A 27,060-nucleotide genomic window follows, 5' to 3' on the forward strand; every position below is an offset into this window, starting at 1 on the left:
GGGGGTAAGTGACTTGCCCAGGGTCACATAGCTAGGAAGTGTCTGAGACCAGAGTTAAGCTCAGGTCCTTCTAGCTCCAGGTTTGGAGTTCTATCCACTGTTCCATCTAGCTGCCTAGTCATTTCAAGGCTCATGTTTGAAGCACCTATGCAGTGCTTTGGGCTCTGGACCTAGGTTAGGTGCTAGGAGACTACAACAACAAAAAAACAGAATGCCTGGGCAAGTGTACATTATGAGAATTTCAATTTACATAGTACTTTAAAGGTTTGCACACCATTTGGGTAGGACGTACACACATATGTCGGTGTACACAGGCATGTACACCATTAAGTGTAATCTCCCCCTGAGAGAGGGGGAGGTGAAGGAACATATTTTAGGCATGAAGGGGAGAGGTGGCCTTTGTGAACACACACAGGTCAGGATGGATTTTGGAGTTTGCGGCGCATTTAGTAGTCCTGATTAGCTGGAACATGGAGTTCTTGGAGTGGAGGGAGTAATGTGAAAGACAGATGAACAAGTACATTGGAACCCAATTATAGAAGACCACCTAAATCCAGGCTTCTCACTTTGGAGTTTAAAGCCTGTCACCGTCTGACCCCAACCTACTTTTTCTACCTAACTTCACCTCCCTTGTTAGAGTGGGCTACCATATGTCTTTCTTCATTTCTACCTTTCAGACTCTCCTCCAAAATACTATAAGGCTCAGCTTAAATCGTAGCAACTCCATGAAGCTGACTTAGCCCATCTTTGCTTGTAGTGAGTAGTACAGTGGATTTGAGGTTGGACTTGGAGTCAGAAAGACTTGTATTTTGAATTCTGCCTCAGGCACTTAGTAGCTGGGTGACCCTGGGCGGTCACAACCTCTCTTGGCTTGGTTTTCTCATCTGTACAATAGAGATAATAATAGAACTTCCCTCCCATGGTAGTTGTGAGAATTGAATTATCAGATATAAAATGTTAAGGCGATATGTAAATGCTAGCTATAATTATTTTTTATGTTTTTATCTTTGTCTTTTGTTCTCGTATCATAGTCATGTCCCTTGATGCCTCTCAGCTGAATCTTTGTAATTATAATAAGCCTAATAATTTATTGTTTATTATTGCATTTTCTTTACCATCCATATTTCTCTTCAATCCCTTTCAACTGGACTTTTATAATAATAATAGTAACAACAATCATTGAGTTTCTCATTGCCTTTTTCACACTATAGTTATTTCCCTTTAATCCCTCTCAATTAAATCTTTGTAATAATAATAATGATAATAAAGTTTTTCATTGCCTTTTCTCATTCCATCATTATTTCCCTTTAATCCTTCTCAGCTGAACCTTTGTAATAATAATGTTTATATAGGGCTTTAAGGTTTGCAAAGCATTTTTAAGTGAGCTTCACAACTATCCTATGAGGTAAGTACTATTGTCATCCCTGTTGTACAGATGAGGAAACTAAGGCTGAGAGAGATTCTGTGACTTGCCCAAGATCATACAGCTAGTAGGTGACTAAGGCAGGATGCAAACTTAGACCTTCTTGGCTCCGGGAAAACCATCTGACAATGTATACCGCATTCTACATTTGTAGTCCTCACTTCTCTGTTCTGAGTAGAAAAGTCTGCTCAGTTTCCTTAACATAATCTCTTTTTCCATCAGAAATGATAGCCTTTATCCTTTATCACTTGACATTTTAAATGAATTAAATACTGCCTTTAGACACTTCTTGGGTTGTCATATTGTCCTACTATTGCATCATTCTTGCATTTAACTTGGGGGTGTGTCTGTCTGTGTCTGTGTCTCATTTCAGCTGTGTTGTTATCTCTTATGAGCACAGAGGCAGCACTTTTTACAAATAGTAGGTGATATATTAGTCCTGGGTCCATTAGCCAGATCCCTAAGATTTTCAGCATACTTACCTAGTTCTCATGTTCCTTTCCTCTCCCTTTGCTGTCTCTGGGATTCTGCTAGAGAAAGATCTGAGAGAGCCTGGCACTCTGAGCAACCTTTATAACCATACACTCTTCCCTACCTTTCCTTGTTCCTTCTGGCTTAATGCTCTGGCCCTCTTTGTCATTGGTTAATTCAGAGAACCAGCGTTTAAGTTTTATGAAGCATAATATGAGGCCAATTTCATTTGGGGACAGCCCTTTAAAAAGACAACCTGACTTGACCTGACTGTATTACTGAAAAGAAACTATAAATTTATCTGTACTTTGTAATTAGAGTATTTCTCAAAGAGCTGATTCTTTTCTGAACTGACAAACTAAATACAATTGGACTTGGTCAGGACCCAAACGAGTATTATTACTTTTATTTATTTTGTTTATTTATTTTAAAAAATCCTTCCCTTCTGTCTTTATCTACCCATTTATTTATTTATTTGGGTTTTTTGGCCTGCTCATTTGTTTATTTATTTATTCATTCACTCACTCACTCATTCATTCATTTAGTTATTTTTAAAATTTTATTTTTTAGAAAAATTTTCCATGGTTACATGATTCATGTTTCTACTTTCCCCTTCACCCCCCTCCCCAGCCGACATGCATTTCCACTGGATTTAACATGTGTCTCCTTCTGTTATAAGGTCAATACTATGTGTTGAATGGTGCCAAGATGGAAGAGCATTAAGAGTTAGGTAATGGGAGTTAAATGATTTGCCCAGAGTCACACAGCTAGGAAGTGTCTGCAGCCAGATTTGAATCCAAGACTTCCCATCTCTAGATCTGGCTCTTAATCCACTAAGCCACCTAGCCACCCCCCTCCCCCAATCACTTTTGTTTTGAAGAGTGCCAGAGATATTACCAGGTAGTCTTTTATACAAGCATTCCTTTTTCCATGGCCATCTTACATAGAAAAGATAGTGGATAGGAATATATCTGTGATTTCATTGATAGGGGGAATTCTTAGATTAGTAATCTCCAGTTACCAATGCTGATGGATGCTGCCGACTCTGCAAGGCTAACTGATTTCCCAGGGGTCTCATAGCCTATGTGTATCAAAGATGGGACTAGACAGCAGATCTTCCTGGCTCTGATTATTAGCCATTATGCCTGGATCATTAGCAATGATTCCATGCTGCATCTCTAGGAGAAGATTCAGCTAGGCAATCAAATGGTATATAGAGCTTTGAACCTAGAGTTAAGAATGCCTGAGTTCAAATCCAACCGAAAATACTTATTAGCTGGGTGACCCTGAGCAAGTCCCCAAAGCCTGCACCTCACTTTCCAGAACCTCCATTTAAGGAGTCTTCTCTTCATTTCTTAATAGATTGTACTGCTCTGAACTTCTTCATTTCTGATCTGAATCTTTCCCCTATCTCTCCTTCTCTCCTTCCCCTTCACCTTCCTTTTATGTAAGCTTCTCAAGCACTGTATCCTTGCCACCATCAATACCAACTGCCAGCTAACTGCCACTGGCTGGCAGGTAAGCAAATGAGCCCTGAGATCTGTAGTATCCTCCAGACCACCAGCTTGGTTTGTAGCCCTTCCTGTAAGGGCATCATTCAAGGACTCAGCTCTTGTGGAAATGTGACCTGACAGTTTTCTCTGCCACTACTAAAGTCCTCACATCCTCAGCAGCCATCCTTCCTGAAGGCTCAGACAAGAAAACTCTTGTCACCAAAATCCTTGGCATTTCCAGATGATACATTAGAAATTGCTATGGTTTTTTTTTAAATGAATGGAGATGACATTAAAGAAGATGTATTGCCATCTATTTTGATGCTGTACCCTGAGGACCACTGAGAGTTTCCATTTGACTTACAACGGAAACCTTATATGGGGGTTGCCTCCCCTTATTAGAGAAGAACATCTTGAGAGCAAAGACCGTCTTGCTTTTTCTATTTGTATCTCCAGGGTTTAGTCTAGGTTTTGCACATAGTGATTGCCAGGGGCATTGAGACAGCTTAGTGGATAGAAAGCTAAGATTGGAGGAGATGGGAGGTCCTAGATTTAAATTTGGCCTGAGACACTTTGTAGCTGTGTGTCCCTGGACAAGTCACTTAACTCCAATTGCCTGGCCCTTACTGCTCTTCTGCCTTGGAATTGAATCTCAGTATCTATTCTAAGTCAGAAGGTAAGAGTTTAAAGAAAAAAAAAAAAAAGAAACATAGTATTTGCCTAAATGTTTTTCCATTCATTTCATCTCCAGTGAACTAGCCTAGTAACCTTGTCAAATGATTTAACATGACTAAAAATGAACCCATAAAAGTTCAAAGTAATCAACTTTTTGTTTTCTAGGGGCTTACAAACCATCACTTTCAAAATCATCCCAGAATTTTGCCAGCATTTTACATGAATCTCACTGACTTTTTTGGATAAGATTTCCCGCCTTCAGTTCTATGATATCTCTCCTATTGGCCACAGTTCCTCAAAGATGATAACCCTTAGTGTTTTAAAAAATCACATCTATAATTTTTTTTATGATCACAAGAACAATTTGCTTTGGCTAGGTGATAATTGAGAGTAGCTGGGTATTTTCTTAATCTCCTCTATTTACATGATCCCCCCACCCCCACCCCCTTCATAGCCAGTCTAATGATCATTCTCTTTTCTTGGGAAAATAGAATTAACAAAGGAACTGAGTATTTCTGCCTTCTTTCCATTGTCCATTATTTCCTCATTCACGAAAGAGTAGTTCTTTCCCTTCTCTAATTTTCCTCTTGGTCCCTAGGGGCCAAGACTTAAATAAAAGCCTTTTTGGGTGGTTTTTAGCCTTTATCTTACTTCTCTGCTTAAGCTAGGCTTTAGGATTCTTGACTGTTCTTATAGGAACTTGCTATTTTTTTTTAAACCTTTACCTTCTGTCTTAAAATTGATACTAAGTATTGATTCTAAGGCTTCATGTTAAGCACTAGGCAGTTGGGTTTAAGATCTTAGAATCTATATTCTATACTGGTTCCAAGGCTAAGTCCAAGAAGACTAATAAGGGCTAGGCAGTGGGGTTTAAGTGATTTGCCCAGGGTCACAGAGCTAGGAAATATATGAGTTCAGATTTGAATTCAGGACCTCCTGTCTCTACGCCTGGCTCTCTATCCACTGGACCATTTAGCTGCTTCCACATTCTCTCTTAATCTTTCCCATTCCTGATAAAGCAAGGAATTTAATTTTAATTATACTTCCAAGATCATGAAAATAGTTCTGTTAAGATTAAAAATATTGAGCCTGGCTGTAGATTTTAATATTTTAATATTTTATTAATCAGAAAGAAAAGGATGATTCCTAAAGAAAAGATATAGCCTACATTTTTCTGACTAAGACATGTTGCAAAAGAAAACACAAAAAGAGTAAAACAGTAAAACAAAAGGTTTTTTTTTTTTAAAGTACTCTTCAGTCTGCATTAGAAGTTGATCAGTTCTTTCTGGAGGCAGATAGCATTTTTCATTTTGGGTTCTTTGGAATTATCTTGGATCGTTGTCTTGAACAGAGTAGCTAAGTTTTCCAAGGTTGATTATCCTTAACAATATTGCTGTTACTGTGTACAGCACTCTTCTGCTTTGCTCACTTCACTTTGCATAGCATCTGATGTCTTCCCAGTCAACTTAGATTTGAAGAAACCTTAGGCTCCAAATTAAGGGAATTGTTTGTCATTCAAATAGCTTAACTCTGCGTGCGTGCGTGTGTGTGTGTGTGTGTGTGTGTGTGTGTGTGTGTGTGTGTGTGTGTGTGTAATATTTATTTCTTTCCATACATTTTGCATTTCTCCAATAAAAAGGTTCTAAATTCTGTGAGGGCAGACATTGGATTGTTCATCTTTGAATTTTGGGACTTGTTAGTTGTTTCAGTCCTCTCTGACTATTTGTGACCTCATTTGAGGTTTTCTTGGCAGAGATGCTAGAGTGGTTTGCTCTTTCCATTTCTAGCTTACTTTGGAGATGAGAAAACTGGGGCAAACAGGGTTAAATGACTTGCCCAGGGTCATAGAGCTAAGTAAGTGTCTGAGGCCAGATTTAAACCTGATACCACACCCAGCACTCTATCCACTTTGCCTCCTAGTTGCCTGGGACTTAGTAGGTATTTAATAAATGTTTGTTGAATTACATTTTACAAAGATGACATTTTGTTGCCTTCTGCCATGTCACAAAAAGATGTGGTACTAAAAATAGTTACATGGGCTATAGTGTTGTTGCATGTTGAGACTATAACTATGTTGGTAAATAATGTTTTCTGGCTTAGAAATGACATTGAAACTTGGTAGCAGAGAGGAATACCTTGATTTCCAAGGTGTCAATCAATTTCTACATTTTCTACTTACCCAAGGCCCACAGCTAGGAAGGGTCTAAGGTCAGATTTGAATCCAGGACCTCCTGTCTTCTATAGCCCTGGCTCTCTATCCACTGACCTTGCTGCCACTACTTCTACATTTCTCAGGAGTGTGGTCTAGGTGACCCCACTGCTGTTTTTGGGCTGGGGAGGAATCTGACCCAAACTTCCTGGACCATGCATAATTTCTGCATGTGTTGAGGATTTGAAGTTTCTGGTTTTTTGAGGAGCGATGAAAAGTATTTGCTCTCAGAGCTTTTGAATAAGAGGATAATAATATTTGAATAAGAGTATAATAAATTTTGAATAAGGAGCCTGGAGCCTTAGCTGAGAGAATAGGAATTGGAAGTATGGGGGAATGTGTGGTGGTGGAGTTTACTCTCCTAAGGAAAAGGTATTTAATAATCGCAGAATCATAGAATTTTAGAGTTGGAAGGAACCTCAGCAGTCATCTAGATATACCCAAGAAGTGGCTTTTGAAGGTCCCCAGTGGAGGGATAACCTACTACACTCCTGATCCAGGGGGCTTCTACATATCCTTTCTGGCAAGCTTTTCTTGCTATCTAGCCTACATTTTCTCTTTGCAATTTCCACCTATTGCTCTTAAATGTAAATGTATTTCTTCGGGCCAAGCAAAATATATCTAATCCTCCTTTTTTAAAACAAAACAAAGCAAAAAAACTCTTACCTTCTGTCTTAGAATCAATACTATGTCAATAGTATCAATAGAATCAATAGAAGAGCAGCAAGGATTAGGCAGTGGGGGTTAAGTGACTTTCCCAGAGTCACACAGCTAGGAGTTTCTTAATCTTTGTTTTGTGAAACCCTTTGGCAGTTCATTGAAGTCTGTGGACCTGTTCTCAAAATAACAAATTTTGAGGGGGTGGGGAGTTGGTGTAGCTGGGTAGCTCAGTGGATTGAGAGCCAAGTCTAGAGATAGGAGGTCCTGGGTTCAAATGTGGCCTCAGACACTCCCAGCTATGTAATCCTGGGTAAATCACTCAATCCCCATTGCCTAGCTCTTACGCTCTTCTGCCTTAGAACCAATACGTAGAATTGATTATAAGGTGGAAGGCAAGGATTTATTTAAAAAAAAAAGTTTTAAATATGTAACACAAATACATAGGATTACAGAGGAAACCAACTAGATGGGATTATAGTTATCAAAAATTTTCATGGATCCCTGGTTAAGAACCCCTGTAAACTAGTGTAGACCCTTCATTTTACATATGAGGAGACCGAAGTCAGGAGAGGTTAAATTTACTTGTTTATAGTCATACAGCTAGTATGGTGTGACTGTCGAGACAATTACCTTGGAATTTTTGTTTCATGCTTCACTTTATTTACATTTCGTCCTACGTGCTCATCTTTGTTGATATCACACCCACTCAGTAAGGTAAGCTTCTAGAAAATAAGGACAGCGTCTGTTGTACTTGCTGTCTGAAATATAGGATTTAATGATCAGCCTCCAATGATGTGTATGTATTGGAAACTCTAATTAAATCCATGTGGTTTTAGTTTTGGCTAAATGCAAAATTGTCCTTGCTCTGACATTCCAACTTACAATTAGTAATGGTCAGGGAGAGAAGTTGGCATGATGGCAATTCTAACATCTGATAACATCTGGGCTTAAAAGGAGATTTCTTGGTTGTAAAGTAAAATCAGCATTTGAATTCTAATTATTTAAAAATAATAATTCTTGCCTTTTACCATCTCATACCAAAATTCCATAGTCTTATACCATGATATTGATTTGGTCTTTAAGTGCTGACTCCAGGCCAACATGGGAGAGGAGTATGGTGGCAACTTACATTCTTGCTGGGCTGCTCACTTGTTTTGGGACTCAACAGAAGTTGCCAGTTCCTCTTGCACTGGAGCAGTCACTGATATCCACGAGAACAAAGTTCTCTTGTTTTTCTTTCTATAGGCTACTAGGATTTAAGGGGGAAACGAGTTCCTGGCACCCTGTTGGTCCAGGATGCAAGTTATTCAATAGCCAACCAATGATTTCACAGTGATTCTTCTGGGATTTTCTGACTGTAGAGTTTTTATTTTTCTTGCTGCTCTAAAGTGAATATAGATGTTATGAAACCACCTCACCATGTATACTTGCTTGGTCATGCCTGGAGAATTAATTGCCTGACAGGTTCCTTTCCCCTCCACGTGGTGCTATTTTGCTGTTAGTTTTACCTAAGGTTCCTCTCATTAAAAGATAATTACCTGGTTTTAACTTTTGAAACATCTAAATTGTCAGTTGGTTGTATTTCAGCAGTCTCTGATTTACAAGTGCTATCTGAGGACTTTGATTTTCTTCCTAAAGACAGTGAAACAGTTAATCAGTTTCATCCTTTGAAAGCTTGTAAAAATGTCAAACTACATGTAGTTTGTTCTTTTTTTTTTTTTTAAATGCTTACTTTCCATCTTAGAATCAATCCTGTGTATTGTTCCAAGACAGAAAAGTGGAAAGGGCTAGGCAATGGGGGTTAAGTGACTTGCCCAGGATCACATAGCTAGGCTGTGTCTGAGGCCATGTTTGAACCCAGGACTTCCCATCTCTGGCCTGGCTCTCCATCCACTGATCCACCTAGCCACCCTCTAGTTTGTTTTTTTTTAGTAGCTTTTTTCCCTCCAGAACCAGATATGTTCTGAGTGTTTAAATTTATGAAGTTTCAAGAGAACCAAGTTGATTTTATTATTTCTTTTTATCCTGTCTTGAGTTTTACAATAAGCTTTCAGAAGTAGTAATTGTGTTTTGGCTTTCTTTTCCTTTTTCTTTTCTTTTTTGATCACAGATGCTAGAGATGCAGAGCAGCTGAGCAAGAATAAAGTTACACACATTCTCTCCATCCATGATAGCGCCAGACCTATGCTTGAGGTAAGACCAGCACACCCTTGTCCCATCTATGTCAGTAATATGTCTCTATGTACTTCTGCTTCTTATTCTTATTTATTATATATAGTACTTACATGGTAATATTATATGACATGTATATTTTATATACTTTATCACATATAATATATTCTTTCCTGTTATCACATGTAATATATTATTCTTTCCTATTATTAATAAAAATTAATCTGGAGGCTTATTACTAGATTTATGAGCATTTATTAGTAAAGAGAAAGAGAGAGCCTTCTAGAAAATCCAGTTCCTCATTGTTACCCCCACTCCAAGCCTTGCCTCCTTTTGCCAGACATCAAGAGCTCAATCGATAAGGAGGGGTAAGGGAGAAGAGAGCTAGTCCAGAGAGAGTTAGTTCAAGTCCAGTCTGGAAAAAAAAGGGCCTTAGCTTCCTGAGCTGGCTTTTCAAACTTCTGTTTCTTCCAGCCCCTGGATCTTTCCTAGGTCAATGGCTTTCAGATGTCATGCCTTCTCCCTCCTCCCTCTATGGTGACGTTACACCAGGATGTAGGCGCTGACACTGGGGGATGCTGGGGGACACGTGACTCTGTGACTCCTATATTGAGTCTTTCTGAGATGGACTGAGTTGGTGGTCTCCTAAATATTTACCTCACACGTTCCACATATGAGCATGTTTCTTTTTTAAAAAATTTCATTCCTCCCTATTACATGTAAAAAACGGTTTCCAACATTTTTCAAAGAATATTGAGTCCCGAATTCTCTCCTTCCCTCCGTCCCTCCTAACTCCCCATCACCCCTTGAGATATTAAACATGAGCATGTTTCAAAGCCTTAACTTCAACCATTCTTAGTAACGATAGCGAAAATTTAATTTCTTTAGCATTAATTGTGTATTATGTAAATATCACAGTTAATCTTTTACACTGCCAATTGCCACAGATTTCTGTATTCTGACTGTGAAATCATTAGCAGTGTTAATTTTGCCTATCCTCACTGATGTGTTTGGTCCCAAGTGAAGTTAGGTTCGTAGTATTTCCCTGGTGGGGGCAGCCCCATTGACTCAATGGTAAGAGAGAGAAAGCTGGCCCCCTGCATTTTCCTCTGAATTTCAAGCACTCTTAAAAACCATTCCCATTGTTTCTTTCAAAGCCAGCTCCTGTGTCTAGGACTCAGAAAGGCTTAGGCACTTAATTTCCTGAGCTTTCCCACTTAGGCTCAATTAGCCATGGTTGGCATTTAGGAAAAAGGCAATTAAAGGTGAGTTGAAACTTGTTATTTTCCTGGGGCTCTGCAGCATAAGAGACTAGTGGAGAAGCTGTTATTGTTCTTCAAGTGTGTCAGGGTAAACAGGGTGTGTCTGTCTGTTGTTGTACACTAATTCCAAAAACATTTTCAAGTTGAAGCTGATGGATGGTTTGAGCTATTGGTTCGGAGTAAAATCTATTTCTGTGAATTAGCGTTGACCCTCTAACTTACAAATGATAGCCACGAAACAGTTTTTTTTTTAAAGGTGTGTGTTTTTCTTTTTTAGGGTGTGGTGGCTAGAGGGTGGGGGACTGGGAGGGCTTGCTTTGAGAGAATTCTGCTTTAACCTGTTTTCATTGAAAAATACCCATTTTTCTTTAGGTACCACATCTGTTAAAGTTTCAGTAAGCATAAAGGATATCCTAATACTTATCTGAATACAAGGTCATAAATAGGCCTTTAGTTCTTTGGTAAGCTAGGTAAATAGGAAATATTAGCTAGGTCAAGGAAGTAGTCTATAGAATGGTGGACTTGGATTTAATACACAATAGCTGTGTGACCTGGGCAAGTCACTTTCTGCTTGCCTCAGTTTCCTCATCCGTAAAATGAGGACAATAGCACCTCTCCCCCCCCCCAGAGTTGTTGTGAGGATCAAATGATATAAAATTTATGAAGTGCTTTGCAAATCTTTAAACTCTACATAAATAGCTATGTTAACAAAGATACTATAAAAGTACTAGGTTTTTAGATAGACTAGAGCTTAAGTGATATTAGATGTAGAGGTAGAATCAGTGCCTCTCAGTTCAAATCCCATCACTGTTCTTTAATAGGTAAGTCAACTGGGACAAATTATTTCCCTTCTCTATAAACTGTTGGTTTAGGTTAGGGGTGTTAAACTCAAATAGAAAGGGGGAGGGAGCCACTAAATCATACACATATTGACCTAGAAAACCACATATTAACACTGTCTCTATTCTATTCTTTTTTTGTTTATTTTGTTAAATGTTTCCCAGTTACCTGGAGGCTCTGATATAGGTCACTGGGACTAGCTACTGGTTTGTCACCTCTGATTTAAGTGACCACTAAAGTTTCTTCCATTTTCAAATCTCTATGAACCTTTTCTTCCTTGCATTTGCTTTGAATTAAGGAACTATAATTTATAGTGCCATTCCCAGTCTTACTGAGGACATTCCAGCACTGTCCCACAATTCCTCTACCAGGAAATGCTTTTTATTTTCATTTGCTAAGAATAGTTCGTCATCAGAAGAGTAGCCAGGGTATTTAGTTCAGCTACAGTGAGTGGCCTTAAGATTCACAGAATGAATTCACAGGTATGGAGTTTTCTTTATTTGGATAAATGTCTGGAAGATCATAAAGATTGCCTTTCTTTATGATATAATAGAGAATATAACAGTCTATGGCTATGAAGATATTAAATTCTTATTGGATCTGGAATTACAGAATCATGAAATCTTAGAGCTAGAGGGAATCATCTGATTCATTGTAAAAGGCAATATGGTGGACATAATGGGAAAAGGGCCAGTTTTGGAGTCATGAGACCTGGGTATCAATTTTGGCTCTTTCATTAACTAGTTATGTGATCTTGGAGGAGTTACTTTACCTCTCAGAGACTCAGAATTCTCTTCTTCAAAATGGGAATAATGATGCTGTACTACCTACTAAAATTGTGTGGAGAAACCATTTGGTAAATCTTAAAGCATTATATAAATTGGAGCTATTGTTATGTAACCTCACCACCTTCTTTTTTTTTTTTTTAAACAGTTGAGGAATCCAAAGTTTGATTAGTAGCATTCCTGGGATTAGAATTAAGATCAGAAAACCATGGGCAGACTGTTTTTCCCCTTCTTACTTATATTTTTCCCCTTCTCATTAATATAATGGTCTTTAAAGATTATATCCACCTTTTTTAAAAAGAGTTCTGGGAATTTTATTATTTATTTCTCCCTATATTTGAATAATCTTTAAAAATCCTGGAATTCTGCTAACGTATTATTATTATTATTAATCTTTACCTTCCATCTTAGAGTCAATACTGTGTATTGGTTCCAAGGCAAAGGAGTGGTAAGGGCTAGGCAATGGAGGTTAAGTGACTTGCCCAGGGTTACTCAGCTAGGTAGAGTCTGAGGTCAGATTTGAATCCAGCACCTCTAGTCTTCAGGCCAGGATCTCTAGTCACTGAGCTACCTAATTGTTCCCAGGCATTATTATTATTAAGCATTTAGAAAATACTCAGTATTGACCAAGGGTTTTCTAATGATTTTGTACTCTAGTATGGCATAGTTATTTTCATTTTAGAAGTAGAGTAGCCAAGATTTCCACAAGTCAACCTTAAAAGAAGTCATGTGGTCGACTATTGAAGTAGAATCTTTTAGAGTTCCTTTGGCTCTAGAGTTGCCAAGCAATGCCTAGTTCTGCACTCAGTGCCAACATAGGGGTCCCCTATAATCTCTTTTTGACCAGTTGTCCATTCATCTTACTGTCTCTGCTTGGTGAGAGCTCCTGAAACTGTTGTTCTTGCTGTGTCACAACTCCAAGGTCCATAGCTAGTGTTGCTGCCTTGTTGCACTCTGGACTAGCACCAGCCCCAGTGTCATAGTTCTTTCTTTTTGACTACCTAAGTTGTCTTGGGCTGAAAAAAAATGTCTCATTTCAATCTTTTGTTGACTGTGCTGCTCCAGTATTCAATTTGTGGCATAATTTTACAGTTATTTGGAGGGGAGTGTTAGGAGAGTTTGGTTTGAATGCCCTTTCTACTCTGCCATCTTTCCTCTACCTCAAGACTATATAGGAGTAAAGTTCTTTAGAGTTCTCTTTCCTCTAGTTCTTTGCTTAGCTCACTGAACCAATCAATTCTTCAAACCAATATTCTGACTTAGATGCCAAACTTAGTTGCAAAGACCATGTTGTGTTCAGACCCAAAATGGATATGATGTGTGGACTGCCTTTTTCAAGACCATGAAGTGTAGTACTAGACCATCTTGTTCTAGTAGGTTTAAAAAGCTCATCCTGAACCTTGATGGAGATGAGTGGTGTAGGGGCAGGATGAGAAGATAGACTTTCTTTGGGTCTCTGTTGTCCTTCATTAAAGCAAACACAGTATGCAGATTACCAGCCTGGTCATTTGGCCAAGAGGATAGGTGGTTCAGAGATGGAAAGAGAGAGAATCATCTTGCCCAGAATAGTTGTAAATGTCTTTTTAAAATGTCATAAAATGTCATAAAATGTAAATGTCTTTTTAAAAAAATTGAATCTAGGTGTTTTTAGAGTCCTCTTATCTAGTGTAGCCGTGTATTGTTGTGATTCAGGAGATCACTGCCCTCTTAACATCATTACACTACATTCATTCAAGATATTTTGAGTATTTTATACTAAAATAGTGCCTAATTGCTAAGGATACAAGAATGAGGTATCTCTGTTCAGGCAAAAGATTGTGAGGGCCTGAACTAGGGCTCTATCAGCTCTGCTCTAAGAGAATAACTAACCTATTTGGATGGAATTTAATAGGTATAAATTAAGTGTTGTGCAGGTAGGCTAAACCAACTAGAGATCAAGGAGTTAGCAAATAAACATGATTCATTGCCTATGGATACCCTAAGGATTAGGTATCAATATTCCCATTGTTCTAAAAACTCCTATTCATTGACATGTGTTATAACAAAAAGGACCTAGGGAGATATAGGTATACAGTGATGTGAATGTATCTATGCACTCTCCCTAGTTGCAGATGATGGAGGAACACCAACCCCGATCACCCTTGATAGTTGTTGTAATTTCTCCTTTTCTCTAACAGTTGCCCAGGGAGGACCCTGAAAGGTTAGGTGGATGGGTAACCCTTTCAGGTGCAACCTGAGGTTGGATAAATTATTATAGGGCTTTGATTTGCTTTGGATCACATTTGAAATCTGACTGCGCCGACTCCCTTCCCAGTGGTTGTGATAGAAAGACCACTCAGGAAGGTACTTGTTAAACACTCTTCATCTATAATCTATAATCAGGAAAAGGTTAAACAGGATAAGGAATGGGGGATTGGAGACCCTGTCAATCTAATATCTATAACTAGTTGACAATCAGGCCTAGAGGCTATTGATTTAGTAAAAGCTGGAGCTTTGTTCTCTACTACCCTTCTGGACCAGCCTGGCCACAGCCAAGCCAGAGAATAGGAACTGCTGTTGATGAAGCTGTGTTGGTAATGTTATTCTCTGAGCTTTTCACTATCAGTGTTTGGTGATATACTAGCTCTCACAGTCTTCAGGAACTATATTCAGATTTTCCTATCCTCTTCTCCTAGACCTCCCAGCCTCCCTTCACCACCCAGAGGCCAAGGACATAAAGAGCTAGGAAGATTCAGAGACCTAAAGATCTAAAGGACCAAAAACCCAAAAGACCAAAGACCCCTTCAAGTGGCTGTCAGGGGAATTTATACTGCCAGGCCAACTGATGTTGGCCCCTGGCTCATGGCATCTGGGAACATTTTATGCCTTCCAACTGTTTCCCCTGTCATTCAAAGGTGGCATCCATCATTTCCTAGGATGTGAACATAATGTATGCTTTGGTTGAATTCTTATTATAGGCTCAGAACTTCTCTATGCAGCAGGGGATACAGGAGGATATATCACCAGTGCTTCTCCCTTATGGCACTTATAACTTTAAAGAGATTAGAACTGATTCTCCTTGTTTAGTCATACATGTCGACTCTTCCTGACTCCGTATGAGATTTTCTTGGCAAAGATACTAGAGTGGTTTGCCATTTCCTTCTTTAGCTTATTTTATAGATGAACTGAATCAAACAGAGTTAAGTGACTTGCCAGAGTCACACAGCTAGTAAGGGTCTGAGGTAAGATTTGAACTCGGGCCTCCTGACTTTAGGGCCAGCACGCTATCCTATTGTGTTACCTAGTTGCTCTTAGAACTGGTTCTTATTGGTTTCCACTATTGGAGTGATTTTCAGCTTCCTATCACAGTGTTAACCATTATTCTTTTCAACAACCTGAGGAAAAATGAACCTGAACATATGGGATGGATTGGAACCTCATCACTAGGTCTTGTATTCAAGATTTGGGCAGGCTTTCATTGCCTCTTTAATGAACCAGTGAAAGATTTGTTAACCTCTTTGAACATGGAGTTATATGTTGTAAATAGAATCAGATCCAGATTTACCTTGGTCAGTCACTTAGCCTCCCTTGTCATTAGTTTTTTCAGGTATAAAATGAGAAGATTCAGTTTGATGACCTCTGTGGTTCCTTCTATCTCTATTCTTTAATTCTACGATCCTATCCAGAATTGCAGAGTGAAATAGCATGGGGAAAATTGGAGATTGCCAACTTATTTCAGTGGATTGAGCTAAGGCAAGCTATGAATTAATAATAAAACCTCCCTGAAAGAGTTTTGCACATCATTTCCATCTCTAGGGCCACTCAAGATTTTCTAACAATATATTTGTTGTGTTGTTCAGTCATTTTTTCAGTGGCGTCTAACTTCATATTCTCATTTGGGATTTTCTTGGCAAAGATACTGTAGTGGTTTACCATTTTCTTCTCCAGGTCATTTTACACATGAGGAACTGAGGTACACAGGATTAAGTCACACAACTCGTAAGTGTCTAAGGTTGAATTTGAACTAAAGATCTCTTGACTCCAGGGTTGGCACTCTATCCACTGTGCCACCTATCAAAGGGGGTAGCTAAATGATATAGTTGAAGACGTTGTATGGGAAAAAATGACACAGAACTGGGAGGGTCTTGGCAATCATCTTGGCCAGGGGTTTTTACCTTTTTTTAAAGTCTTGTACCTCCCTGGTAATCTGGTAAGCTTATGGATCCTTTTTCAGGATAATGTTGTTCAATTCATAAAATAGGAGATTTAGGATTACAAAGGAAACCAATAGTTGTCAAAATATATATTTTTTTAAAGTTCATGGAAATCAGATTAAGAACTCATTTAGCCCAATCCACTCATTTTATAGTTGAGAAAACAGAGCACTACAGGGGTAAAAACACTTGTCCAGGGTCATAGTTAGGGCCTCCCTGAGCCCCAGTGTATCATTTTTCCCATTCTGCTGTTTATCCTCTGGCCTGATGATTACTTAGGGTACCTAATAATTCTGATTTCAGTAGGAGTGTTTGTTCTGCATGTCTTGGTTACTAAAAAAATAAAATAATTATTCCTCTAGTTTAGTGATTCCCAAAGTGGGCGCTACCACCCCTTGGTGGGTGCTGCAGCAATCCAGGGGGGCGGTGATGGCCACACTTTTTTTTTGTATTACATTCTATTCTGAGTTCAATAAATAGTTTCATAATTTCCAGAGGGTGCTAAGTAATATTTTTACTGGAAAAGGGGCGGTAGGCCAAAAAAGTTTTATTTTTTTAGTAACCAAGACATGCAGAACAAACACTCCTACTGAAATCAGTAGTCCTAGTATCTCTGACATAAAATCATGTAGGATTGGTTCTGGGCTCAGTGGAGGTATTTTTTTTTTCCTTTCTAACATTTCACTTTGAATTTGAAAATTTTTTTGCTTATCAGGAAAGCATTCCCCAGGTCACCCTTGAATCATTTGCCCAGGAATTGTTCTGGGAAGGCAAAACTTACACAGTGAATAAATCTTTGTCAAATTTGAGTCATTTGGTGATCAATGGATTGAGAGAGAGAGAGAGAGAGAGAGAGAGAGAGAGAGAGAATATGAACAAGAGAAGGAGGGAAAGGGGAAAAGAGGAGACCTTTTGCCTGAGGGAAGAGATGGCATAGAAGAGATGGCAAAAAAATTTGGCTTCGAAGGCAAAGAGAGAACTCCAGACAAGGGAGAGTCCTGTAGAGTCTATTCTAGTCATGGAGAACAGTTTAAGTAAAGATACAGAGAAAGAGGAGAGGAGCCAGAGAATGGTTTAAATGTCAAGGCTCAGGGTAAGACAAAGCATATAAGAGAGCTGAGTGCCAGATTAGGGAGAGTCTTGAATGCCAGGATTGGCAATTTATACTTTATTCATTAGGCATATTTCTCAGTAGAGATATAATGTGATGACAGCAGCCCATTAGGATAACTAACAGATCGTTTAGAAAACAGCATTTTTTTTTTCAAGACTAAATCCAGATCTCATTTTATGGAGTTGTTTAGCATTGATATTCCTTACTTTGAATATGCTAAATGGTATATGTCTTATTGCAGTGAACAGATGTGAGCACTCGTCAGGGACCATCTCTTGTCACTGGTTTGGGGAAGTCATTCCTTTTTACCAGAGTAGGTGGTTTTTTGAGTCAAAAACCACTGTTGTATATGTGAAGTATCATCTGTTGTTTATTGGTGCAGAGGAAATAATATTGAGTCTCTGCCAGTAAAGTTATTAACACCCCCCAATATGTCTTTCTAATGTAAATTTTTCAGAGTATGTTTCATTTTTCATTCTTTGTCCTTTACCAGAGCACCTGCAGGAAGCCGAGTTATTTACTTTTTTTTAAAAAAAACCCTTATCTTCCATCTTAGAATCAATACTGTATATTGGTTCCAAGTCTGAAGAGTAGTAAGGGCTGGACAGTGGAGGTTAAATGACTTGCCTAGGGTCACACAGCTAGGAAGTGTCTGAGGCCAGATTTGAACCCAGATCTCTTGTCTCTAGGCCTGGCTCTCTATCCACTAAGCCATCAAGTTGCCCTGAGTTTACTTTTGACATAAAATTTATTTTAAGTATCCTTATTCCCTGTGCAGTGCTAAGATAGCCACTATTCTATTAATTTCCATACTGTGGGTTTTCTAGTATCCGTAGATGACATATCTCCTTGTGAGCAATGTACCAGATTTTGTGAGGTGCTGGGCTTTAAAAAAAATTTGATGACATCAATTTTGTAGCAAGAGGATTTAAACTTATATAAGAATGGGATGATTTTGGCAGTATCTGTACACAATTTTTTTCCAAAGAATTTTTTTCTCATCTCACTTGGAATATATGATGACATGACCAGTTGAGATACAAGAATCATAAAATCATATATAGAGATAGAAGGGCCCTCAGGCCAACTAGTCCAACACCTTGGTTTTACAGATGAGAAAACAGGACTAGGGAGATTAGCTACCTTACTCTATAACAGGGGTCGGCAACCTTTTTGGCTGTGAGAGCCATGAACGCCACATTTTTAAAAATGTAATTTCATGAGAACCGTATGGTGCTCACAGTGCGCTCCTGTAACAACTCCTGAAAAAAAATTGACTTTATGGCTCCTGCAGAAAGAGCCATATCTGGCCCTCAAAAGAGCCAGATATGGCTTGAGAGCCATACGTTGCCGACCTCTGCTCTGTAGGTAGTGTCACACAGCTGGGAAGTTTCTGAGGCCAGATTTGAACCTAGGACCTCCCATCTCTAGGCCTGGCTCTCAATCCACTGAGCTACCCAGCTGCCCCCTCTTTGTCCTCTTTGTCTGCCATCCTTACCACTCTTTATTCCTTTGCAATCTTATCTGACTTTCTCCAAGTTGATATAAAAAACTCTTCTTTCCAAAAATGCTATTAATGACATCTGCATCACATAATACAGTTCTCTCTCTCTCCCTCTCCCTCCCTTACCTTCTGTCTTAGGATCAATACTGTGTATTGGTTCTAAGGCAGAACAGAAGAACAGTAAGGACTAGGAAATGGGGGTTAAGTGACTTACCCACAATCACACAGCAAGGAAGTGTCTGAAGCCAGATTTGAACCTAGGACCTCCTATCTCTAGGCATGGCTTTCTATCTACAGCACTCTCTTTTAAAAAAATTCTTGACCTCATTGATTTACCTGTAGCATTTGGCATTGTCAACTATCTCCTTTTAAAAAAATTCTCTTACTTTCCTTGACTTCTATGACATCCCACTCTTATTCCTTAGTTTTCTCTGTACCTTAAATATGCAATAACCACCCTAAAATCTAGTTTTGGTCCTCTTTTCCTCCCCATTCCCCCTAATACTTTCTCCTTTTGTGAACTCACTCCCATGGCTTCCTTTATTAACCCTATGCAAAAGACTTCTAAGTCTGATTCTCCAACCCAGACTTCTTCCCAGATCTCCAACCTCACATAGCTCCACTTGTCAATATCCAGATATTGGACATGATGGTATCACGAAATCAATATGTTCATAACTGAACTCATTATCCCCCCTTCCTTTTTGTCCCTCCTTCCCTCTCCCCCTCTCCTTTTCCTACCCCCCTTCCCCCTCTCTCTCTCTCCCTGTTTCCCTCCCCCTTCCCCCTTTCTCCCTCTTTCCCTCTACCCCAAATTCTCTCTTCTTTATGATATTACCATTCTTCCAGGCACTGAAGCTTGAAACTTTAGAGTCATCTATGACTCTTCCCTTTATCTTATTCCTCACATCCATTCAATTCAATTTGATGAACAATGATTAACTGCCTTCTGTGTCTGAGGCACTGGGAAACACTTTGTTGTATCTCTTATATCTATCCACCCAGCTACCCATTCGTCCATATTTACTGGTTACTCCTTGAAGGCCTTGGACTATTTTATAGCCTCCTCTGCAGTCTTTCCTTAAATCTTCTCTCTAAAATCCATCTCTCAAAATTACTACTCAAGTAATCTCAATGCAGCTCCTCTGATTACATTATCACTCTTTTCCATATCCTTCATTCCTTCTCAGTTGCCTTGCAAATAAAATGTAAATCCCATAGGTCTCCCACAATCCAATTCCAGTTTTTGACATTATTTCCCTTTGAATACTGTATTCCAGAAAAAAATTAGACTTCTGATGCCCCATTCTCTTCTATACTCTTCTGTCATACCTGTGTTCATTGTACTCTCCTCATGCTTGGAATGGACTCTTCTTTTTTTTTAAAACCCTTATCTTCTCTCTTACCATCAACTCTAAATATTGGTTCCAAGGCAGAAGAATAGTAAGGGCTAGACAATTGGGGTTAAGTGACTTGCCTAGGACCTCTCAATCTCCAGGTCAGGCTCTCTATTCACTGAGCCACCTAGTTGTCCCTTCGAATTCTCTCTTTTTATTTCCCTAAATTTATTTATCAATTTCCTCATTTCTTTCAAGGCTCTGTTTAGGTGTCGTCCATGAGGCTTTCCCTGATGCCTTCAGAATGAGACATATAACTTTTCTTTTGAAATTTTTAATTACATTTATAATTAGCTTTTCCCTGAACTTTTCCCTTTCTAACAAATTCTATATTGTCTCATAGTTCCCTTGGATCCACATCTATTTGATTCCTTGAGGGCAGGGAAAATATTTCTTATTATAACTCCAGTACCTAGTCTAGTGCTTTACCATTTAATAAATATTGGATTTAATTTGTTATTCTGTTGAATTATTTAAATTACAGTTAATTGAGAGCCAACAAAGGCTATGTAAAAGAGTTAAAATGTGATCAAAATGGCTGTATTATCAAGATTACTTAAGCAGCAGTGTGAGAGACATACTGTAGAGACAAGACTTAAGACAACATCTTGGGGTTAGATAACTTGCTCAGGGTCACATATATAGGAATTGTCTGAGACCAGATTTGAACCCAGGACTTTTCTTCTCTAGGCATGACTCTATCCAATGAGCCATCTACCTAGCTGTGCCTGAGAGTGTTATGTAGAGATGGCAGCATGGAATCCCTGCAAAATACAGGGTCAGTCTCACCCAGAATTCCAGGGAAGAGTCTGCTAATTTAAAAAAAATTTTTAAATTATTCTAATATACTTGTATTTCTTTATAATCCCTTGTACTCTTATTTTATGCATTTAAGAACATTATTCTGAGAAAGGGTTCATAGACTTCCCCTGACTACCAGAGGAGTCCATGATACAACAAGAGGTAAGAATCTCTGGCATGGAAAAAGAAGAACCTCCCCTTCCCTTCTCTAGAGTGGCAGGAAAACATGGACAAGAATCATATACAAAGGGCATTGAACCCCCCAACTAGGCTGTATGTTCTTTATTTAGAAGACTCCAAGAGGAGTTACTGAATCATAGTTTTGATGAGTTGTTCAGACAGAAGAGTAGTATTCCTTTAAAGGAAAGTCTTGAGAGCAGATTTTCAGAGATGTTTGAGGAGGAACCATTCAGACAAAAGTGGAGGGTTTGCATTGTCTGGGTGTGCAAAATGCCTGTGGCTTTTTCTGTTGTGTGGCTTGGTGAAGTTCACTGCCCTCAAAAACCTTTCTGTACAGCCTGAACTCTGTTGTATCCCCTGTGCCATCTCTGCCCTAAAGACCAAAGGCTTGTTGCAGCTTTGATGTGTGTAGGTAAATTTATTTGAAGCCAGCTGAGATTCAAATAGAAATGACTCAAATGGAAATGATGACAGCAGGTATCGGAAACTGTCTAGTCGTTGCTATTTCTTGAATTAAGTTGTATCTGAGTTTGTTATATTCAGGGTGTCAAGTGCATGGAAAGGTTTCCTGTGTCTGGCTGCCCAAGATATTGAATAATAACTTCATGTGAAAATGGAGTTTCCTTCCTTCCTTCCTTCCTTCCTTCCTTCCTTCCTTCCTTCCTTCCTTCCTTTCCTTCCTTCTTTTTTTCTTTCTAAAAACCCTTACCTTCTGTCTTAGAATCAATACTGTGTATTGGTTCCAAGGCAGAAGAGTGATAAGGGAGAGGCAATGGGAGTTAAGTGACTTGCCCAGGGTAACATAGCTAGTATCTGAGGGCAGATTTGAACCTGGCACCTCCCATCTTTAGGCCAGGCCCTCTACTCACTGTACCACTTAGCTGCCTTTATTCTTAAGGAACTTATAACTTAATAGAAGATACAAGAAATGAACAAGCAAGAATAGTCAAATAACAATATTTGTGAGGAGTGTAATGCAGAATTTATGCAAGATCTCTTGCATTTGCAAAATTACCCTAGGCAATCCTGTCAGTTAGGAGAATGGAACTCGGGCNCCTCCCTCCCTCCCTCCCTCCCTCCGTCCCTCCCTCCCTCAACCCTTACTTTTTGTCTTAGTATCAATTCTAAGACAGAAGACCAGTAAGGGCTTGGCAGTTGAGGGTTAATAACTTTGCTCATGGTCACACAGCTAGGAAGTATTTGAGGCCATATTTGAACCCAGGTTTGAACTCCAGACTCAATGCTCTATCCATTGTACTACCTAGCTGCTGCCCTAGTGCTTTCATAAAGCTGTAGAGGAGACCTTGAGCATGGCTCAGGCAGGTTCATACTCAGGTTGCTCCAGGAGACTAACCTTATTCTTGAAAAGCTGATTCTTTAAATTGCTAAGGAAAGAGCCAAAGTTGGGATCCTTTTTGTATTGCTTTTAGGCATCCCTCAATCTTAGTCCTTTCCCTCCTTTGTTTAACATCTCTTCTCTGCCTCTTCACATGGCTAAAGTCTCTTGTGGAAATTCCTCCTTGGCTTTGGCAATTCTCCAATGTATTTAAAAAACAGATAGGGTTTAGTTAGGAGAGACTGACACAGTAAATAGTATAACACAAAGCATAATCACAGCAATGGATTTGTCCTGGGCAAGCATTAATGAAGAGGTGGGTCTGGCTATAGCAGTGGACAGTCATTGGCAGAAGTAATGGGAAAGTGGTTTAATAGGAGAAGGCCATGTTTTATTCCTCATATTTTACCTGAAGTAAAGGGCCACAAATTCAGTGGCCTCTAAAAAGTATAGTCAGGTCCATTCTAACTGAGCAGTGCCTGGGTGGTTGCCTTTCCATGTATGTTCTCATTTATGTTTCCTTTTCTTCTTTTGATTTCCAAGCCCCTTCTGTCAGTCTTGTGCACTGAATGTGATAATTTTCTTGTGGTCAAATAACTCTTGAAGTTTTGGTATAGTCCTGGTGGCCACAACCATAGTGTCTTTGAGTGGGTATCTGTGATAGAAGTGGGGGGAGGAAGGATTGTTTAAAAAGCTGTTACCCATCACACAACCTGAAGGTACTCTAGGTGAATCTCCAAAGAGAGTTCCCATTTATCCCCTGTCTAGGTTGAAGCCCTCTAGGTAATGTCTTTGGCTCTAACAATCTTTATTTCATCCCACAGAAAATAATTGTCAAGTGATGTAATTAATTATCCTTGCATATTCAGAATTGTTTGGGCAGGCACTTTAGCATTTTAGTGTTATACTGTAAAAATTAAAATTAATATGTAATAATAACTTCATATATTATATTTTTATGAGATTTATTAATAATCACTAGAGGTAAAGGAATAAAAAGGTAACAAAATAAAACCATGTGCTAAGCTAATCTACCTGTTCAAAAGTCCCACATTCATAGCTGCCCTCATTCCAAGAGAAGAGAAGATCGCTAGCCCCGGAAATCCACTGAATTTATCTCCTATGTCAGTACGTAATGACAGGAAGTCAGTGGGCTCCTGTGTAATGTAGTTTTAAAGGTACAAAATTTCCAGTTACACAATACTTAATTTAAGAATCTAAATCTGGACAATTTGCCCTACAGACAACCCAGTACACTTTCCGGTCAGTGAAGATGGCCTTGCCAACATTGTGGCAGATGATGTCTTGATACCTGAAAGACATGTTTTCCATCATTCACTAGCAGAGAATTCATGCCCTCTCATAAAGTATTGCTTTAGATACTTTGGAGAATGGGATGATATGAGAGACTATAGCTCATCGAATTAGTCTGGAAAGATTCCATGGAGAATGTGTCAGTCTTAAACAAAGTTTTCAAGGTTGAGGAATGTTATTAATTTGGTAGAGACAAGCATGGAGGTGTGTGTGGCACCAAGGCATTTTCTGTGTGAGAATCTGGTGTGTTCCATGATTTGGGGGCTGTAGAGAATGAAACACAACATGTGATCAGGTAGACATGCCAGAATCATTTGGAGGAGAGGCAGGGAATAACATTATTTTTATATTTTTTATATTATATTTAGAATATATATTTTGTATATTTATCTATTTTATATCTACTTTATGTTATATTTATTATAAATTTATAATTTGTTAAGTTTCTACTGTATGCCTAGTCCTGTGCTCTGCATTTGACAACTATCTCATTTGGAGAGCATAGCCTTGTTGAAATTTGTCAGTCTTAAGTATTTAGACCATCCACACAGAAAATTAACATAAAACTCAAAGTGCTCCATTTCCAGATGTGGGGTTGGGGTTTGATGCCATTTAAGTTAAGGTAGTGTTTGATGGCAGACCTCAAAGCCTACAATGAACAGTTTTATTGTGAAGTGATTAATCATTGGATGGGAGCCCACAGAGTCCATTGATTAAAAAATTAAAAGGATTTAATTTCCTGGCCACTTACAGAAAAGGAGGTTTCAGACTTAGACTGGCTTTGACTAGAACTGGTTTGTATTTGTACTTAAGCCTTGTACCTGATAGGTGGGGAGCAAGTGGGCAATGTGACACTGCACATCTGGAAAGGGAGAGAGTCAAACCTGTTTTAATTTTCTCTATGAAAGGCATAAGTATTTACATTGACTCATTTAATTATTAATTTTATATCTTTTCCCCTCTCTGTGGTATCTTGGGTTGTTTGGAGAACTTGGGGCAGGGGGCTGTGGGCATGGTGGTGTGAGGGGGAGACCTGTGTTTGAAAGAAGAAATTATTTCTACCCTCTCAGTAGCCAGCACAGCAGGAGCAAATGTTATCAGCATTCATCAGTAGATATGGGCATTGCCAGCTGTTTATTGATGACTTTCTCATGAGAAACTTAAAGTGAGCGCTGCAGGGACTTCTTTCCAGATCTTGGTTTTCTTAAGAGCACTGCACACTATATGCATTGGTTTTTAGAGCCTTTTTGTTTTCATTGGCACACTGTGTGATGGTCATCTCCATGTTCCCCGAGGGCAGGGAGAGACAGTAAGTGGGTAGACCACTTGAGATCAGAGACCTCTAGAAACTAGGCAAAGAAGTCAGGCATTCATAATCTCCACATTGCATTGAAGTAGGCAAGGGGAAGCAATGTGATGAATGCAAAGAACCCCGGACTTTGATGTCTGGAGGGCCTGAGTTTTAATTGCAGATGTGACCTTAAGGGAGTTACAGGATTATAGAATTTGAGATTTGGAAGAGATCTTAGCAGCCAGCTTGGCCAACCTGGGCACAAAAGAAATCCCCATTTAAAACTTAACTGAAATGTGGTTATCCAGCTAATGCTTAAAAAGCTTTAGGGAGCTCACCCCTTTTGAGGCAGCTCATTCTATTTCTGGAGAGGTTGGGATTCCTGATATTAAGCCCAAATTGGTCTCTCTTCTAATTTCCACCCCTTGCTATTGGTTTTGCCCTGTGAAGCCAAGCAGAACAAATATAATCCTTTCCCCCTTATAATTGTCATCCCAAAGATGACCCCTCTTTAAACACTTGAAGATAGTTTTCATGCCCCTTCTGAGCTTTCTCTTTTCTAGGCTAAACATGGCCAGTTCGTTCAATTGATCCTATGTGACATGGGCTCAAGGTCCTTCACCCTACTGGTTGTCATCTTTTTTTTAAGCCTTTACCTTCTGTCTTAGAATCAATACTAAGTATTGGTTCCATAGCAGAAGAGTGGTAAAGGCTAGGCAACTGCAGTTAAATTACTTGTCCAAGAAAGTATCTGAGGCCAGATTTGAACCTAGGACCTCTTATCTCTAGACCTGGCTCTTTACCCACTAAACTATCTTAACTGCCTCCCATCAGTGTCCTTTTAAAATGGTGGCACCTAGAAACAAACACAATGTACTAGATGAATTCTCATTTCATTATTTTTTCTCTCTTCTTCTATAAAATGAGGGGGGTTGGGCCAGATGATTTCTACTGTCCCTTCTAGATATAATAATCTATAACTTTGCCCATATTTTGTAGGAGTGAAATCAAATGTAGAGGAGGAGGTGGCTTGTATAGGATGTCTGGATTAGAACTCAGATCTCTTGGTTTCTAGTTTAGGAAACTAAATTGGGTGTTTTTCAAAACATTTAAGGCATCACATTTTTTATGTTCTTCTAGATGGTGCAGCATTAAGTTGGGGGCCTGGAAAAGGTAACATCAGTGAGAATTAACTGCCTTTCATGTGTCTTTATTTCAAGGAGCAAAGTGAGAATGAACTGTCTTTCTTTTTTTTTTTTTTTTTTTAAACCCTTACCTTCCATCTTGGAGTTAATACTGTGTACTGGCTCCAAGGCAGACGAGTGATAAGGGCTAGGCAATGGGGGTTAAGTGACTTGCCCAGGGTCACACAGCTAGGAAGTGTTTGGGGCCAGATTTGAACCTAGGACCTCCCATCTCTAGGCCTGGCTCTCAATCCACTGAGCCATCCAGCTGCCCCCTGAACTGTCTTTATTTCAAGGAGCAAAGAGTGGAAAAATAATACATTCAGAATCAGAGGACCTTAGTTCAAATCCTACCTCCACATTTATTACCTAATGTGATATTGGGCAAGTGACTCACAGTTCCCTCATCTAGGGGAATTGACCTAGATGATTCCTACAGCCCCTTCTTGAATTGTTTTCAATTGTGTCTGACTCTGCATAACCCCATATTAGCTTTTCTATGCATAGGTACTAGAATGGTTTGCCATTTTCTTCTTTAGTTTATTTAATAGATGAAGACACTGAAGCAAACAGGGTTAAATGACTTGTCCAGGGTCCAACAACTAGTAGATATCTGAGGTCAGTTTTGAACTCAGAAAGACAAGTTTTTCTGACTCTTAGCCTGACACTTTATCCACTATGCCATGTAGCTGCCCTCGTGGTCCTATGATCTCTGCCCCATAACACCCTGGGCTTTCTGTGGAACACAGCTCTACA

The 27,060-nt window shown here is 39.1% G+C and overlaps 1 protein-coding gene across 2 annotated transcripts in view; it reads left to right on the forward strand.

The window, feature by feature from the left end:
* Nucleotides 1-27,060, forward strand: part of DUSP22 (dual specificity phosphatase 22) — an 85,972-nt gene that overhangs the window by 14,054 nt on the left and 44,858 nt on the right. For both annotated transcript variants that reach the window (XM_044668219.1, XR_006505792.1), the window contains exon 3: nt 9,042-9,124. In XM_044668219.1, the coding sequence (XP_044524154.1) occupies nt 9,042-9,124 (83 nt within the window). The remainder of the gene's footprint in view (nt 1-9,041; nt 9,125-27,060) is intronic.

The sequence above is a fragment of the Gracilinanus agilis genome, chromosome 1, assembly GCF_016433145.1.
Source record: "Gracilinanus agilis isolate LMUSP501 chromosome 1, AgileGrace, whole genome shotgun sequence".
Taxonomy (NCBI): domain Eukaryota; kingdom Metazoa; phylum Chordata; class Mammalia; order Didelphimorphia; family Didelphidae; genus Gracilinanus; species Gracilinanus agilis.